The 20,227-nt window shown below is 37.7% G+C and overlaps 1 protein-coding gene across 2 annotated transcripts in view; it reads right to left on the reverse strand.

Annotated features, from left to right (window-relative positions):
* Nucleotides 1-20,227, reverse strand: part of LOC149151323 (serine/threonine-protein phosphatase PP1-like) — a 120,124-nt gene that overhangs the window by 27,394 nt on the left and 72,503 nt on the right. For both annotated transcript variants that reach the window (XR_016263357.1, XM_089444237.1), the window contains exons 2-3: nt 6,930-7,489; nt 6,506-6,727 (exon numbers count right to left, since the gene is read on the reverse strand). Coding sequence is in view for 1 of the 2 variants with exons in the window: in XM_089444237.1 (XP_089300363.1) it covers nt 6,506-6,727; nt 6,930-7,489 (782 nt within the window). In the remaining variant the exon portion in view is untranslated. The remainder of the gene's footprint in view (nt 1-6,505; nt 6,728-6,929; nt 7,490-20,227) is intronic.

Here is a 20,227-nt window from a genome sequence, read left to right on the forward strand (position 1 = left end):
TTCCTTCCTCACATATTACATTCCCAATAGCTTTCAATCATAAATTCTTCATTGTAGTCAACCACCTCATATTTCATATGAGGACATATTATTGATTTCATCTAGTGCAACTTATGCCTTCCTGCATCCTTTCAGAGGAGGAGATATTTTTTCTCTTGATCATGCTTCTTAAGATAGAAGCAATGATCCATGTTACCTGCAACCATATGACATGACATTATAATATTAAACACAAGCATACATACCTTATTTTACCTTCAGGTCATCGAGGCTTCTTCCAACAGCTTCCTTGATTGAAAAGATCTTCAATCCCTCGATTTGCTTTATGTCATCACACCATCATCTCATGGATTCCATAAGTTGGAGTTCTTGTTGAAACACTTGCTTCCTCTCTAGATTAGTGAACCCTCTGATGAGGATTCCATCAAAGAATTTTTTAGGATCTTGTATTTCCCCAACTGCAGATGTTTCCTTTTTGAATTGATGTATGATGAGCCTTGTCCTAGATAACTCTTTCCTTCAATGTCCACTAAGGTTGCCAAGAGCTATATCCTTCAGTTTTTGTCTGGCATGAATTTTGTCCTTCATGATTCCCATGTTAATGTTACGAGCTCTTGTTTCTAATGCTTCCATGATGCCATGATGCATCTTATCATCATTGTCATATCTTATAACAGAAGCTTATGATAGGACCCTTTTGTGAGGGATACCATCTTACTCATAGAAGAGATTTGTTATTCACTCTTTTCTTGGCCCTTTTCTTCAGCTTCCTTCATCTATCTGGCGATATGAGCTTCCAAAATCTTTCCATAGCATTGGATCTTAGCTATGCTTTGCTTGACGACCAACCTTGCCTTTCCTTTCTTGCCTATCAGTTAGGACAATGATGATTATCTTCCTTCCTAGATCTTGTAGATGGGATCTTATGAAGATATCCTAGATCCCTTGATACCTTTTACTTTCATGAAGATCAGATTTCATCTGACCTTCTTCATTGCACTTTTAGAGAATGAGTTTGTCATATACATCTCTTTTATGTCTCCAATGTTGTTATACGAGGGGATCTTTCATAAGTATCCCTTTCCATGAATTCAAAGGAGACCTTTTCATATGTTCAATGACTTCAGCTATCTAGATGACTATGTCTATCTTCCTTTTTCATATAAGGAATTTTGATGACCCATCCAACTTTCAGATGTCCTTGCAATTATGAAGTCAGTTAACAAAACTTGATTATAGAATGAAAATATACTTACTTGTCATGTGAAGATGAAATCTTCACCTTGATGCTTTCTTGAATGATCTCCTTCAATGATATTCTTGCTTGAGCTCCCTTGTACAACTAAGTTCCAAGATTTTTCTTGAGACTTCCTTGCATTGTTCAGCACCAAGCACTGTTGCTTTCAATAATATGTTGAGATTACTTGATTCCTTGACTGTGACGGTATCATATCGAAATCAAGAATTTTGAGAGCATTGTCATGATGCCCATTTGAGATGTGGCATTGTGTTCTCCTTCTGAAATGATATTGTTGTAATGTATGAAGTGATTGTATATCCTTGTGGCTTTGATGTGATGCTCCTTGCTGGAGTAGAACCTTGCTTCAGTTGACTAGCATGAACAAAGATCTCCTTTGAGACCTTCGAGCACTATCCAATACCAAGCATTGAAATTGCTTCAGACTTAAGTCATTGAGATCTCTGTGGTATGACATAGATTGTAATGACACCCAATTTGGGGCTAGCACTGAACTTGTGAGAGGTACTGTGTTTTCCTTCTTTTGATTGTGATCCAAACTATGAGCACTAGCATTGAGACTTCACTTTGAATGAGATTACTTGATCTTGAGACTGCTTGTCGAAGACTTGATCCTTTAATCTTGACAAAACCCTTTAACTTGCTTTGATGCCCTTCTTGAAGACTTATCCTTGTATGTCTCTTTTGCTGCCCTTCCTTTGACTTCAGCACCTTAGCTCTAATACCATGTTGAAGAATCTAGGGCAAGTAGGATTAATTTGATTCTTCTTATAGCTTGATAACTATTTGTGAGGTGTTTTAATTTTTCTTCTTAGCATTGTCTTCACTTGTTATTATTAGAGTGTGTCTTCATTAGCTCATCAAATAGCTACAAAAACAAAGAGACAAGAACACACGATGTTGGCTTTCTTCCAGGGCCAAAACCTCTACCTTGGAGAGGAAAACCCGCACAAAATTCTTCTTATAGAGATTCCAATTTGACGAATACCAAGACAATGACCCTTGACCTTCTAGGCCACTCCAAGACCAAGACACCAATCCTCTTCTTCATCAATGTTGATATCATCATCATTGTTGCTCCATCAACGAATCTTCATATTGAAATATGTATAGGAGAGTTGCATGTAGATACACTGATATCATGACAGTCTCAACATGATTGTTCCTTCACTGAGATCATGACCTTTGTGACTATATTTTCATCAAGAACAAGACAGTGACTACACCTTAATGTATGCCGAGATAGTGTGTTACTTTGAGTTCCTTCCATTATTTCAAGACAGTGTGTGGTATAGTAGGATTCCTGAGATCATCTTCATCACTACGGTTATGACAACACTGAGATCTGTACCGAGAATGAGACTGTGTTTTCTTGACACCTAGTCATTCTTATGCCGAGAGTATCTTACTGAATTACCCATCCGAAATCACAGTGATACTTCTCCATCCGAAGTCCTAAACTGCTGCCTTAATCCGAGAATCCCACACCTCCTGTACCCATCTGAGTTTGCTGAGATGTTAGAGATTTCTGAGTTTCCTATGGTGACTTTAGCCGCCTATTTATAGTAGTTAGTCTCCCATATTTAGCCGACATGTCAATGTGAACCGATATGTCTCTTTATTGAGCCAACATGACATTTATGTATACTTTTAGGCCAACATGATTGTCTTCTACCTCGCTTTGCTTGCATACTTCTTTGTGCTTGTCTTGGAGGATTGTGCTTGGTCCTGGAGGGTTGTTCTAGACTTGTATACATTTTACATAGGCTCATGAAGAGCTACTTATTCATGACTTTGACTCTTTCACCTTAAATATAAATCCTAAGGCTCTCAATGGGAGCCATCTATAAAATAAACCTCTTGGTCATGAAACCCATGCAGCAAGGCATAACTGATAAATTTATTTTTCTTGTTTACAAAAATCAATGTCATGAAGACCGAACCTAGCTACACTTTCTTCAACATATCCGCGACCTAGGAAGTCTCGGCGACTTTTTGGGTCGACTCCTGATTAAATCGAGACTTTTACTATTTATTCCCGATTTTTTCGGGAATGAAGAAATTGGCAAAAAATCGGTGGATTTAATCGGCCAACCAAAAAAATCATGTTTTGGGGATTTAATTCTGATTTTTTCCAGAGATTTTCCACACTGGTTAGGGGTATCCCTCGCTCCTCCATTCCCCCAGGACCAGATAGCCAGACTCCTTGTTGGATCCAAGGACTCCTATAGCGAGCCAATGCCACTGTCACCCCCCTCACCGTCGACTATCAGACTCGGGCATTCTTCACATCATCAACCTCTAGCCCTGGACCTATTCACTTAGCCTTCTACATGATCCAGTTATATATTTGTATCCTCTTTTACTTCATTTCATTCTATCCTAGATTTAGCTTTAGCATTTTTTTAGGAATTGCATTTGCACTCCCACATTATACTCAAACTGGTTGTATCCTTCAATCCCATTGACCTACTTATGGTGATTCATTGGACATGAATAAAATTAGCTTATCTTATCTTATCTTCTCGTAGGATAAGGAAAACAAGGAACTAGTACGAGTGACTGACAACAACCAAACAAAAGAAAGGACAATAAATTCATAATAAATGGCAAGTGTTAAGTATGGAAGGACATGGACACGCTACCTCTATCAAGGCCCCCTATTCGTATACCTCCTAGATAGTGACGGAAAAGCCCAAAGGTGTGTGCACTTGACTAGAAGGAAGAGATGACCACCAAGGTGAAATAAGGAAACAAGAAAACTTCCAAGCATCATGATCTATTATCCGATTTCAAACCATGATCCTCACTTCGATTCCTAAAACATTGAATGTAAGCACTTCTTATGAAACAATGGCTAATGTACCTCGTGGTCACTAACCTACCTTCATTGGAGAAGCATGGTCATCGAGTGGGATCACTGACCAATGAGCATGTGAGAGGCATCTAAGAAGCTATTGTCTGAGGATCATGTGAAGTTGTTGGCTAGAAATCTACATCTTAGGAGTAAAACATTCTCCCAAGGTTCCCCGTGTATATGGATAGGTAACAAGCCTAAGGGATAAGAACATGTATTTCCTCCTAAGAGGTTACAGGTTCAAATCCAAAGGGGGGTAGAGTATGTGTTGATATCTGGTAGCATCGGATGTGTTTTTTTTTTTTGTGTTTTAAGCCTCAAAATTTGCAAGGAGGCTAGGACACATGTATTCCAAATACCCAGAAATCACCCCTGTGAGCATCACCCGATGCAATGAGTGCTAAGTGAACTATTCAAAAATCATGAGAAATTAGTCAGTTACGACTACCTCTCATGGAAATCGTCATACGTGAATGACTTACATAACGCAGTTGAATCCCAAAATAATATCTAATATAATGCACTGCGTAAACCCCCATACTTATACCCAGAAATCGTTTTGGGAAATTCCACCCGGAGACAGTTTTATTAAAATAATTAATTATTTTTAATGGAGGCCTAAGTCTAAACTTAGGAAATTAAAATAATTAAAGGGTGTTAATCAAACTGGGGGTGAAACTTCTAGAAGAAGACAAGGATCAAGCCAAAATGATCTGAGCCACTGATTAGAATCTAATTTGGGTCGTTGATTGATCAACGAGAGGATTATAAGAAGAGGCTTGATGGGCATTTGGAAGACACATTGAGTAACAGATCAAGAGATCGATTTCTAAAGAACGCAGCGCAACAGTTGCCGGAGAAGTGATCAAGGTGATTTCTTACAGTGACGGGCAAAGATAGTTTCCGGTTGGAGAGTTTCATGATCAACGGATACATCGCAAAGAAGGCAGAGAGAGATCCAGAAGAGGCAGCGTAGAGCCACATTGGGCAATGTAGGGCCACGCAAAGGCAGCCCAGAGCCTGAGAGGAGATCCGAAACTTGTTGGAGAATCGAGCTCCAGAGCCAAAAGTCGGGGTGCGAGACCAAGAGAGCAGAAAGTCAAAGTTCCAAAGGCAAATCAATCAGCCAAAGGAGTGACGCAATCCCCAGAAGCTATGACAAGCTATGACGCATAGCAGTGCAGTGACTGCAGAAACCGCGTAGAGGCAGCTAGGGGCTAGCCATTCAGTGGTTGGATTAGTGTTGGATCGTCGGTGATAGTGTGAGGTATATCTCACTCATCCCTCTGTTAGTCAGACTCTCTGTATTGGATAGCCAGCAAGGCATCCAAAGATGGTATTCAAAAATTACTTCTTAATAATACAAGCCCTCAACTGCTGCATCGGTTTTCCCACATTGGGTTTTTTCGAGGACATTGGTCCAAAAATAACGATGTCACTTGTGTGTTATTTCTTTCTTGCTCAGATTCTTGTTTCTGCATATTATCTAAAATTGTGAAGGCTGCAGTTGAATTTACTTCGATATTTACAGTAGAACACAGTAAATAACCTGCATGGATTAACAAGTAGGAGAAGTAATATCAGTTCGCTGCAGCAGTGATTCGGGGTCTCTCGAATTTTCAAAGTATGTACACTTCCATAGACTTTAGCAATCAAATCATTGCACAGAGGTCGGTCCTTTGTCCCACAAACAAGGGGGTGCAGTGATTCGGGGTCTCTCGAATTTTCAAAGTATGTACACTTCCATAGACTTTAGCAATCAAATCATTGCACAGAGGTCGGTCCTTTGTCCCACAAACAAGGGGGTCTCATACACCAATTTGGTGTCTGGCTTGGCTATGACCTTAAAATTAGATTATTATTATTATAAATAGACTTATTCTACTTTGCAACAAAAAAGTCAAACAAGCATAATGAACCTTCAAAATAGTGAATACTCTTTTCTTCAAAATTAGTAAATTTTATGTCATAAGCCCTGCATCTTTCTTTGGACTTCAAACAATATCAGAAACACTACTTGATCAAAATAACTAAATAAATATCAGCAAAAATTCCTCCAAACCCACCATCTTGAAAAACTCAGTGTTTTCAAAATGGAGAGACACGGATGGAAATATAAAAATAAACCACTCAACGGTCTGCATGTAAAGAATAAGATGCAATCCATTTAAACCACGGCATGATAGAAACATGTATTCCTTAAAACTTTCACAAAAGAGTTGGCTTCATTTAGTCTTTAAATATAGGAGAATTCTAGTTGCACATTTATAAGAAAGATAGCAAAGAATGAATAAAAGATGGTATACTTTGCGATGAATTTTGTTTCAATACACCTTCAATGGAAAAATACAAACAGAAAACAACGATATTTCTAGTCCAAGAGAACATACCCTATTACCACGAGGAGGAGTCCCAGCTCTTTGTGTCTCAGAGTTTCCATAACCAGCTCTTGGTTTTTTCTCTGCTGGCTTAAGAATCTGGAAAGAGCACATTAGTGTTTGATCAACACTCATCATTGCACCAGCATTGTCAAATTCACCACAATAATTTGGAGCTGAGAAGACTGTAACAAGCTGCCTATCAGCAAAAAATTCATAACCATCCTCTACCACCTGCCAGTGAGGAACTCCATCATGTATTTATACATTGACCCTTTCTACATTTTATATTAAGCAATAATTGTCAAAATATATTTTCACAGTACCTTCAATTTCTTGAAATCATATTTTTGCTCAAAGCATCACACTATGCATGAACTTATCTTCAAACAATAACAAGACAGATAAGGAAGTCCAAATAAAATTACAAGATAACCTGATGTGCACGACAAATGAGATCCAAATCAAGCTTTTGGAGAAAATCGGACACCCTGTCAGGACCAAATGTGTAAGAAACACCTCTGTCATTTGGGCCCCATCCTTGAATTACATTGCAGGGGTCTGACCAAAGAAGATCACATAACAACCCTGTATCTGGCACATCTGTAGGTCGAGGTATATTCTTTATTTGTTCCAAATTGGTCAGTTCAGGTGAAAGACCACCATGCATGCATAGGATCTTTTCATCTATAAGTGCAGCAACAGGCAGGCAGTTGAAACAGTCTGTAAAAAGTTTCCATAGTCTAACATTGAATCTGCGCTTGCACTCATCATAGAAACCATATATGCGATTTATTGAGGCACATTCATGATTTCCCCTCAGAAGGAAAAAGTTTTGTGGGTATTTAATTTTGAAAGCAAGGAGCAGGCATATTGTCTCTAGGCTTTGTTTGCCTCGGTCCACATAATCTCCCAAGAATAAGTAATTTGATTCTGGTGGTAAGCCACCATATTCAAAAAGCCGTAGAAGATCAGAATACTGCCCATGAACATCACCTACAACAGAAGTACATAAAATTAAGATTAATTTTAAAAAGGCATGCAACCGATGCTGATGAAAGGAACAATCCAAAGAAATGCAATAACTTTATAAATATTTACATTAAGGTTCCCAAACCTGTGCTATAAAGAATGGTATATAGATACATTCTTTGCTTGTGAACTTCATATGGATGAAGAAACCATAATAAAAATAGAGGAAATCCTATCAATAAGTCAGAAGGACTGCATTCTGAGTCATAAAACTATGGATGGTTAAAACTCAAGAAGGAAGAAAATATAACACTAGTTAGCCAAGGGTTAACTTCTCTGTTCTTCTGAAAGTGCTTCCTTTAAACTCAAAAGAAGCATTACAACAGGCCTGAAGAGGTTGGGTGCCTCAAGAGGCCTGCTTGCACAAGCAATCGGCCCTTGAGGGGTGAACCATTAAAGACAGGCACTTCCATTCAGATAAGCTGCTGCAACAAGGGGTACTTTTCTGTCAAAATCACCCAGAAATTGCACCTGGCCAAGAATACTCATGTGTGTCTTCAAAAGAATTGAACCTTGGTGGGTGGCCTGACATGCAACTGTCTTCTCCGCTTTACAACAACGCCATTGACTGACTTATCCTTCAGTTTTATTAAGCAGTGGAAAGCTGATTGTCAATGAGTGGATAGTCAAGAACAGAGAATGAGAACTATGATTACACATGGAGTTGATAAAGCCAAATTACTAAAGAATTGTCCATATAAAACAAACCCTTGACAGACGACATAGTGAAGTGAAAAGCTGGTTGTCAATAACAAAGTGGTTGCCAATGCACAAGACTGAACTTCGAAAAGAGTTGGAGGAATTGTTCAAATATTGATTAGATAATAGTTAAACTGAAACAAACCCTTGATAGCTGGCATAGTGCAGTGAAAAGCAGGTTTTCAACAATGAGGCGGTTGTCAATACAGATATGTGACTCAACTTCAAAAAGAGTTGGAAGTAATTGTTAAAATATTGGTTCAAAAATCAAGCTCTAGAATAGTTTCCATCTAGCAGTGAATTGCAAAATAGGGCTCCCAACCTTATCCATTCTATAAAGGCTAGTTAAGATGGAAAGGCCAAGGATACAAAAATTGGAGCTAGGTTGTATTGATAAAGGTAGGGAGCAGGACCACCAAACAATTCTTCAAGGTCCTCAAAACACAAAAGGGCTGCAGTATAAATAAATGCTTATTGAACTCACCATCGAAGAGTCACCAATCTAGCAAGCACGAGTGGTGAAGTTGCTTACCACAATGCCATGATTTTTTTCCTTCTAAATTTCCCTCCCTTAAACAAAGTGATTGCTATCCCAGCTCACAATGAAGGGTTCCCTAAAATGGTATAGGCCAGAGAGGCCACATGTGATAGTCCTCTCGGATTAGAAAAGCTAACCAGTAAAGCATTAATAGAGAGATCCCATGACAAAGCCCCTGCAATAATGTAACTCAAATGTGAGTTTTACAAAGTTAATTGGGGCTATAGTGGCCTTAATTTGTTAAAAACAAAAACAAAAAAGTTAGGTTCTAGGTGCCCTTGACCAATATGGAAAATATCATATTAATCCCTGAGCGAAATAAGCTTGAGTTTATAACCGATCAAAGGCTAATCACATAATTGAAAGCTTCATGCAAAATTCACACCACAGCTTTGCTCTTTTAAATAGAGCACATCTTTCCTGCTATGGTTAGGAATTAACACAATGGCTTTTACCAAGTTAAGGTGCATCCTAGACAATCTCATTATAATCTAGGATAGCATGGACCTGGCCTTGATCGCTTAGCAAGAAACTGCATTCACTAAAGTTGTGTTGATAAAGGTAGGGAGCAGGACCACCAAACAATTCTTCAAGGTCCTCAAAACACAAAAAAGCTGGAGTAAAAATCAATGCTTATTGAACTCCTCGTGGAAGAGTCACCATTCTAACAAGCATTAGTGGTGAAGTTGCCTAACACAATGCCATGATTTTTTTCCCTTCTAAGTTTCTCTCTCCTAACAAAGTGATTGCTATCTCAGCTCACAATGAAGGGTTCCCTAAAATGGCATAGGCCAGAGAGGCTGCATGTGATGATAGTCCTCTCAGATTAGAAAAGCTAGCCAGTAAAGCATTACGAGAGAGATCCAATGACAAAGCCCCTGCATTGATTTAATTCAAATGTGAGTTGTACAAGTTAATTGGGGCTATAGTGACCTTAATTTGTTAAAAACAAAGAAAAAAAAGTTAGGCTCTAGGTGCCCTCAACCTATATGGAATATATGATATTAATCCCTGAGCAAAATAAGCTTGAGTTTATAACCGACCAAAGGCTAATCACATAATTGAAGCTTCATGCAAAATTCACACTGCAGCTTTGCTCTTTTAAATAGAGCACATCTTTCCTATTGTTGTCGCCTGAAGTGTACACCTAAGTAGCAACGCTCAAAACAGGGGTTGTCACTCTAAATCCTTATTCGCTCCATTTAGACTCTCTCCTAGGTAAGTCAAGGGGGGTAGTCCCTAAAGATGATAATGAAGAAAAACTTGTTGGAACAACAAGTCTAGGAGATTAAGGGCAAGGCAATTATTATTAGTGTAACTTGATTATTAATTAAAGCAAGTGTGAGAGTTTATGAGAAATGTATATTAACATAAATGCAATTGGGATCAATAAGGAAAATATAAAATATAAATGTAACAGACCAGTGCCTTTGCTCAATGGAAATTTAGATACTTGCAAGTAAATAGATGTTCATAGTTACAATAATAACAATAGCACAAAAATTTAAAGACCAAGATAACCAAATATATGAGCAATGAACCTTGAAGAAACACAATTGCAAGAAAAAATGATATTTCTAGATACAATAAACTTGCAAATTATAAATTTAGCCCACAATTCCAATCACCAATGATCAACAAAGAATGAATGCAAGATCTAAGCTAATGTGAAATGCAAGATCTTGGTTGATTTAAATTAAGATGCCTAATCTAAATGAATCCTTCCTCCTAGCTGTTTTGAGGCTAGTCTCTAGAGTAAGTTGTGGAGAGAAAGCAAGGGGAAGCAAGCTATGGCTTGGTTAACGATCCCTCCCCTTGAGATCTAACCACCCGATGCCTCCGGTGCTGCAAAGACTGTGGCTCTGATGATTGCAAGGTCACCGTGTTAACCACTAAATAGGTTCTATCCTTTGCAAGCTACAAAAGAAAGGTGGTCTTAACTTTCTTTCAGCCAAGCTTAGGCTTGGAGGTGAATTTTAAGGATGCAAATGTACGATGATGACCAAGTTAGATAGCTTCAAAGAGATGAGATAATAACAATATGCTTCAATGTAAAGATGTAAACCACTTATAACCAAACTTCATTGAGATATCAACTTAGCTCACAAGGCTACAAGATTTCCAATAGCAACTCAATCAAGCAAACTTAAGATCTCTTAATGAAACAATGTTAACGATAACAACTTCAAAAGTCTTTAGTTATAGCATTTATTAGAGCATTCTTCACTTATGAGATATAGAGAATAGGAGCAAGCGAAATTTAATGGTATCAACACAAATAACTAAAAGACAAAGAGATTGCTAGCAATGATTTTCAAAATGATGAAATGCAACACTAACCAAACCATGCAATGCAAAAAATGCAATTGGGATCTAACCATGCAACTATGAGTGATGCAATTAGAGAAGCAACTATGTAATGGAATGCAATTTGGTTAAGAGAGGAGACAGAGATAGTAAGCTAAGAAAACAAGCCTATCCTCAATGCTTTGGCGAGACACAAGAGAGCAACCACTGTAAATTCAATACACTTCCAGTGCACAAGGACACACAACGATCCACCTTAGAAATGTACCAGACCTCAAGATATATCACAGTTAATTGGATCAGCCCACTGTCAATAGAAAATCAGACTGCTGTAGCTATTGTTGGAGTTAGTCAGATCAGAACTGTCACAAGTCTACAAGATTCCAGTGAATCACTTTAGGACTGTGAATATGCCTTAGATATGCCACTTCAAAGCTCAACTGCTGCAACCTCTTTTTACGTATGTATCAGTCCTTAATCAGACTTCAAATCTTTCACAAAATGTGAGCAATCATACCAGAACTCAATAACCAATTCAAATACTGAATGCAAGGCAAGATATAATGTAGATTCAAATCAGACTTTAATAGCATGTATGTTAGTCACCAAATGATGAAGACAGACAAACTAATGACCAAGCCTTAATTTTGTTTTCAGATCTGCAAATTGAAAGGAAAATAAAAAAATACATATACAAGAAAATAAAATTTATACACAAAAGGGTAAAAAGGGTTAGTAGATATATACAAAAAATTATACACAAATTTACAAATCTATTGGATCAAAGGAGTATGAGTACAACTCCGCTCCTTGATCAATAGAAAAATAAGCTCTATATTAGCAGATCTATTCGACATGCACAAACATAATTCAAATAGATGATGGAAATAAATTTTTATAGTGAGAAATAGCCAAAATCCCTGCAAATCAAATCGTTAGATAAGCCATGAAATTTAATCAGATGGGCTCTTGAGTTTTCTTGACTTGAGAGTGGGTTGGTCTAACTGAAGACTTCCCCTCACGCCCAAGATCTGAATACCTGAAGTCTCTACACACTTAAAATCAAATTATTAGATCAATAGAGGCATAGATAACAAAATAACCTTCAAAATCTAGAGATACCTGCTAGATAAATCAAATTAAAATGTTTCCCTAAAACCCATCAACTAATAGAAGATACCTGTGTAAATAGTTCATCCAACAAATGGCTAAAGAAATAATTATTTATAAAATTTATTTAATAGAATATTAAGCACATGATTCAGAAAAATATTACCACAAGAAGCAGAAGAGGAACACCACTATGAATAAACCCCAAAGACTTCTTTATTATTTCTAGAAAAATATTACAGCGGCGGAGCTTGACTCGGAGCTTTTTTAAAAAAATTTAGGTGTCAAATGAGGAGCAAATAGCTTCCTAATATAGAAAATAGAGAGATCTAGATCCCCCTCCAAGTGGAAAACGACTAGATCCAATAAGTTGCACATTTTTTACTTGATCCTAGATAATAACAACTACTTGATGCTTGATTTATGCCAAAAATAAATCTCGTCCCTTGATCTTGATGAAGAAAATCGAATTCCATAATAACTCCCTTTTTTCCTGGTCCAAAAAATATTGTTTTGACCTTTTTTCCTCAAAAAATCATTTTTTACTTAATCACCTTGGTCCATAAGCTCAATTTTTGTTAATAAATTGATTTTTTCCTTGCTAAAGGACCTTGGAAATTGGACTTCTTTTGGACCCACGAATTTTATTCAATTAACTGGACCCAAAAAATATAATTTTCTTGAAAAAATAATTATTTTCTGGTTCCAAAGAATTTCTTGCAATTTTTTCACCTTGGAATTGGGTTTGTCAATTTAATTCTTCCTTGGAAATGATCACTTTCTCCAAAATTCATTTTTCCACTTGGAGAGAATTTTATTCTCTCAATTTTAAATTTTTTATTATTTTCTAGCTAATATTTTTGCCATTTTTCTCCAGAAAACCAAAAATAAAAATAATTATTTTTTGACTCAAAATTAATTAATTTTCTAGCTTAGGATTTTAATTTAATTTAGCCAGAAAAATTAATTAATTGACACTAAAGGGTATTAATAATTTTTTCCACCCTTAAATATTTTAGCCATGGTGTCTAAATATGAGGGACCATGCACCAAAATATTTTTACATCAAGATATTACAATTAATTCAACCCTTGAAAGGGGAAAACACCTTTAGACATAGACCCTTAATAATTTACCCAATTTTGTGACACAATATGATCTAGTATAGACCAAGTGTGTTTGTAATAAAATAATTTAGCCAAATGTGCTTAAATTATTCCCAAACACACTTTTACAAAAGACTCGATATAACACTAGGACTCACCTAAGACCTTGTCAACGAATTCCACCCTAGCTTTGGGGTTTAAGCTAGAAGAAAAACTTTGTCGATTATGTGTGTTTAGAAACACACATAATTCGATGAGGTTAAAAACTTACTAGGATGAAATCCTTTGCAAAAATCCTAGGTGTTGTTACATAATTAAATGGTCATACTAGCATCATTTACAATAAACTTGCAAAATTTGGGTTTACAACCCTGATAGACTAACGAATGATGGTGATGAATCTTGGATATCTCACTGCTCGAGCATGATGGAATTCCTTTGCAAAAATGTGTATTGTTATAGGGTGGTTGACACGAAGTGGTCAACACCTACTATCGTTAGGAATTAACAAAATGACTTTACCAAGTTAAGGTGCATCCTAGACAATCTCATTATCATCTAGGATAGCATGGACCTGGCCTTGATCGCTTAGCAAGAAAGTATATTCACTAAAGTTGAGTACAAGAAAGCACATGATAGAATAGAGTGGCCTTTGATCACTATGTGAAGGACTCAAGGGGGCTAGGCATCGTTAATATACATTTCCAATAGAATGCTCCTTGTGCATGAAAAATCAATCACCTCTTGTTAGGAATGAAGCATGAAATATACTCAAAATGATATTTTGAATGCCTCGCATCATTTCCCAAAATGATGAAAAATTCCGCCATCCATAACCTGACTCTCACTCCAATAAAAGTAAAAGTTTGGGCCACCTTTCCACTTGAGAAGTATTTGAAATCCTACGAGGCTTGTAGGCTTTTCCTTACATGGTTACAACATGAACCCCAAAAGGGCATATTTGTTAAACAATACTAAAAATGGCACATTCCCATTTCAATTCAAAAAATGATTGCTCTAAAACAAACTAATTCAATTCTCGTGAACTAAAAGGCATATTCAACCAACATGGCGAGAATTCTCGAATAAAGCGTGGAAAGTGTAACGTATGATGTCCTCTACAAGATGGGCATTATCCAGCAATCCCTAGGAAATGATAGGACAACTGGACATAGAATGTTTCTTAGCAATTTCTTGAAAGTATTCTTCCAGTTGCAACATATTCCCAACCTAATAAAGTTGAGAATGTAACACAAAAGCTAAACAAGCTCTAGGGCACCAACTTGTATGATTGCATTTAGAACAATAGGTTTAAGTGAAAATGGCATACTACCATTGAGCCTAAAATACCTTTTTTGCATGGTTAGTAGTTCAGCATTTCCTAGACAATGAGGTAAGGCTCTCCGAGAATTAGATTGGAGCCTTTTAAATTCAAGTATGTCGTAGGACTAAATTAATGTTGCATAACTTTGGGTGGAAATAGAGAGCTAAAGCATTATAATTAGATTTCCAAATTTCTACGAAGGGCTGGTTATAGCTACCTCACTTACCGGGAAGAGTGAAAGGTTCAAATATATCTGAGTTAGAAGTGTTGGTTATACCTACCTTACCTAAGCATAACAAAAGGATTGGGAGCAAAGCTTAAGACCTTTCGGTGCCTTTCTCTTTTACATCAAAAAGTGAGAGGCTAGTGCTTCCTAACACACACTAATGCAATAAGGAAACTTTATTTGACCAAAATTTACACCAAAACCTTACCTAACCTTAGGATTCGGTGCCTTTCTCTTTTACATTAAAAAGTGAGAGGCTAGTGCTTCCCAACACACGCCAATGCAATAAGGAAACTTTATTTGACAAAAATTTACACCAAAACCTTACCTAACCTTAGGACTAGGACATTACTTAATCTTAGGACCAAGACAATAACTGAGCTCGAATAATACTAGGACCTTTCGCATTAGAATATTCAGCAATACTGAGAGGAGGCGTCAATCAATATTAACAATTTTTAACTTCAAAACTTGTAAATGCATCCACATATATCAAGCAAGGCACATAAATATACAAAGCATAGAGATTTTTAAATGGAAGCCGCAAACGAGAGAAAACCACTAAATTGTTTTCATAATATATATATATATAAAGAGTACATTCAAATTTATCAACACCAACTGAAAGGAAGCACCAACTCCCTGGTTTATCATCACCATCTCCCTGGTTTATCAATACCAACTGAAAGGAAGCACCAACTCCTTGGTTTATCAACACCAACTAAAGCGAAGCACCAACTCCCTAGTTTATCAACATCAACTCCTTGGTTTATCAACACCAACTGAAAGGAAGCAACAACTCCCTAATTTACCAACACCAAAGCTTGTGCAAGAGTCAATACTAGTCAAAGAAAGTTTGCCATCATGGGATTTGCTCCTTTGTCCTTCACACAAGCACTCGGTTTCCCAAATACAATTTCCTTCAACAAATGATCCTTGAACTCAGCCTCCTTATCAATAGAACTCGGCCTCAACAAGCCCAAAACAAGACTAAAACCTTCAAAAAGTGTGCCAAAAATCTTTCTAAAATAAGCCAAAAAACCTTTGCAAAATAAGCCAAAAACATTTCCAAAATAAGCCAAAAACCCTTCAAAAATGTGCCAAAATTCCTTCCCCACAAAGTCTCTCTAAATCAGCTCCTCTCCACTTCTGGTTCATGAAGTATGAACCTTAGAATTCCTTCTTTTCTTTGCTTGTTTGAACAGATCTGAATTTTGCTTGAGTTAGAGGGAGTGCTACATACCGTTGGAAAGGTCTTGGAATAAGCTTTCCAACCATTATGTTATGCTTCCATTTAAGGTAGGTAAATGGAATAAAACTGCATTCAAAGATAGGCTATCAAAATGGGGCATCAAAAATCCAAACACAATATTTCAAAATGTGTTATTTGAATATGTAGCTTTCTCTTTCATTTGGACAGCCTTTGGCATCAATGACAACTTCTTTCAACGATCTCTCCCTTTGTCATTAATGGCAACCATCATGCTCCCCCTATCTCCATGCTTCTTAATCTTTCTCTCCCCCTTTGACATCAATGCAAAAGGGTAAGTCCCCTTGACATTGTCTCTCCCCTTGTATTTCTTTGCTGAAGATTGTGCAAATCAATTTGGAGCAGAAATTACTCCCAGTTTCTGTCTAAGATACTCAAATGTCTCTCTAGGAAGTGGTTTGGTGAAGATGTCTACAATCTGTTCCTTCATCCCAACATACTCTAGCTTGATATTTTATTTTTGTGACTTGCTCCCTTAGAAAGTGAAACTTGATAGGAATATGCTTGGTCTTGGAATGCATCATTAGATTCTTGGAGATGTTTATTGCACTGGTGTTGTCACAAAGTATCGAAATAGGCTCATCATATTTTACTTGTATGTCTTGCAAGGTTTGCTTCATCTAAAGGACCTGAGTACAACATGCTACTACTACAATATATTTTGCTTTTGTTGTAGACAAGGCTACCAAAGATTGCTTCTTACTCAGTGTTGTCGCCCAAAGTGTAAACCTAAGGCACAACACTTCAGAGTATGGGTTGTCACCCTAATCCCTACTCACAACGTTCTAGCTCTCTCCCAACCAAGCTAAGGGGGGGTAGTCCTTAAAGATAGATGGAAGGGGGGAACGTGTTGAACCAACAAGTCCTAGGAGATCAAAGGGGAAGATCACTACCTTTCTAGTCAACTTGAATTATAATGAATTAGCAAGTGTTTTATTAAATGAGCAAAATATATCTTAACAAAATGAAGCAATTAAGAACAATGAGGTAACAACGAGATCAACAAATATAGACCAGTGCTTAATGAACAATGCTCGAAATATATTATATCACTTGCACAAATATGAAAAGCTTCAAGTTACTAGACAAGTAATGCTGCAAGAAGGATGTTAATATAATGAATCAAAGGATTATAAGCAACCAAAATATGAGCAATAATACTTGATGAGATCTTGCAAGGAAATATAGAATGGCCAAGTACAAGAATGGGAGATAAAACTTGCAAAGAGATGAACTAACTCACAATTCTAGGTACAATAACCAAATGATGAAAATGAGGAAGGGCAAGATGCAATTAGATTGCTTCAATGAGATCACAATTTGGACAGTATGCTTCAATATCAAGATCACTTATAACCAAGATTGTCCAAATCAGTGTTGCAAGAACCCCCCCCCTCGGGATCAAAAGGCCGAAACGCGATCCATATGAATCCGTGGGCGATCGTCGTACGAAACACATTTCGGAATTTCCGAAATGCGGGTCGGGCTGAAAAAACCAAATAAAAAATAAAAAATAAAAATAAAAATAAAAATTGTTCCTACCGTGTCGAAACCGTACAGCCCGGTCCGTGTTTCGGAAATTTCAAAACGCATTTCGTACGACATATCGGTTGTACGATCCGCAGCGGTTCCTAGTCAAATCCGTACGGATCGTGACCGCTTCGCCGAGCAGTCGATTGTTTCCGCAGCGCGGGCCACATTTTGGCTTTTTTTTCACTTTTATTTGTTTGGGGGTGGTTCCAACTTGGGTTAGGATCAGGAGTGAAGGGATTGAAAAACCCTTTCATCTCTCATTTGCTCACTTCTATTTTATGAGAGCTTGGAGAAGAGATGGGAAGGGAGGAGAAAGAGAGGAGAGACTTGAGGAGAGCTTGGAGGAGTAAAGAAGGGCTTCCATCTACAAGAGCTAAAGAGGTAAATGCAAACCCCAAACTCCCTTATTTTTTTGTCCTTTTTTTGTATTTTTCTCCTCCCTCTCCTACTCTTTCCCATTCTTTCTACTTGCTCATTTAATTGCAGGTTGTCCACCACCTATATCCATATTTCAAGATGGTGTTCTTTTGGCTTCTATGTATCATTCCACTTTTGGTTTTAATGATGGCAAGGGGGAGTAGGAATAGAAGGGAAGAAGAACAAGAGGATAGTGGTCCCCATATGAGTGACCCAATGTATGATGAGGAGGAAGGGTTTGAAGATGAAGAGGATGAACCTGAAGGGAACAATGAAGCACTAGAGGGGAAAGCTGCATTGACACCCTTGTGGAACTATGTGTCCAAACTTGAAAGGGGATAAGGTGGTGGAAGCTACATATTTTTGTGCCCTCATGGTTGTCATGGAGGAAAACCATTTAATGGTTCATATACCCATGTGAGGGGGCATCTTTGTGGGGTGATGGACAGTGATGATAAAAAAGGTGTTGTGGGGATACAAATTTGCCCAAACATTTCAGCTGAACAAAGAAGAAAATACATCCAAATAGAGGAGGTTGCACAACAAAAAAGCAAGAAACAAAAAACTCAGTATGAATCAAGTGCAACCTCTAGATTTGGTAACTCATCTCCTCGTGGTACTTCTGCAAGCTCTGGAGGTAAAAGAACAATAGGGGATTTCCTGAATGTTGTTGTGAGGGATGATGTGGATGGAAAGATAGTCTGATTTCCTTGTGCTTGCGGTGTACCATTCAATGTGCTTCGCTCTCCCTATTGGCATGAAATGGTAAACACCACCAATGAAGCCCCAAAAGGATACAAGTCCCCCAACTATGAGAAAGCTAGAACAATGTTATTAGAAAGAGAAAAAGCAAAGTTTCAAGGAGCTTTGACACGTTTTACAAATGAGTGGGTGGATTGTGAGGTATCCATTGGATCAGATGGGTGGACAAATATTAGAAACCAACATTTGATAAATGTTCTTGGTGTTTCTGCTAGTGGTGCAGTGTTTATTACATGTCATGACTCCTCCATCAGTGCATCTGCCCAAAACATTGCAGATCTCCTATTGCAATCAATCAGAGATGTTGGTCCGAATAATGTGGTTCAAGTGATCACAGATAATGCAGCAAATTGTAAGGCAACAGAAAAAGTTATTGAGCGTACTCATCCACACATCTTTTGGTCTAGTTGCCTGGTGCACGCATTGAACCTTTTGATGCATGACATTGTGAAGCATAAAGAATGTGGGTGGATTAATGAGCTTTACAAGAGAGGGAAGCAACTCATTAAATTTATCACATGGCCTACAAGGGTAAACTACTTCTATGGCACTTACTCCAAGTTACAGTTGCTTAAACTTGCAAAAACAAGATTTGCAAGTTATTACCTCACCTTTAGGCAGCTAGTGAAGGTGAGACAAGCTTTGACTAATATGGCGACCGCTAAATCATGGGAGGAAATTAACATTGATAGAGATCGTGCTAATGCAGCCAAGGACACTATTCTTGACATGTACTTTTGGTCACAGGTTAAATATTTTTTGCAAATCACCAAACCAATTTATTGCATGATCAAGTTTGCAGATTCAGATCGACCAATAATTGGGGAGGTGTATGAGCAAAGGGATACCATGTTGAGGAAAATTAAAGACATTGTTGAGCCTAGAGATATCACCTTGTACAATTATATTCGTGCAGAGGTGGAAAACGATGGGAAATGCTAAATGTTCCATTGCATGCATTAGCATATGTTTTGACACCTAAATACTATCATCCATCATGGCTTTCAACACCAGCACCTGGGGGGGGAAGCAGGAGAAAACCAAACCTAGATCCAGAGGTTCACGAAAAATATATGATTGCATTGAGTAAATTAGTCCCTAATGAGGAGGAGGTTGCCATGGTACGGAGACAGTTGAGCAACTATACGCTTAGCACTGGTCCATTTGGGAGCATGCATGCAATTAGAGATCGAGAGACTTTTTCTTCTCTTGAGTGGTGGAACATGCATGGAGGTGCTACTCCACTTCCACAGACTTTAGCATTGTGGGTGCTATCACAGGTGGTAAACACTTCTTTTGCAGAGAGGTGTTGGAGCTCTTATTCTTTCATCCACAATGTTAAAAGGAACAGGTTGAGTTTAGACCGGCTAGAGAGTTTGGTTTATGTTCATTACAACTTGTGATTGTTGT

This window comes from Pinus tabuliformis, chromosome 9 (genome assembly GCF_031772625.1).
Source record: "Pinus tabuliformis cultivar Carrire ecotype Pingquan chromosome 9, CPIR1, whole genome shotgun sequence".
In the NCBI taxonomy this organism is placed as follows: Eukaryota; Viridiplantae; Streptophyta; class Pinopsida; order Pinales; family Pinaceae; genus Pinus; species Pinus tabuliformis.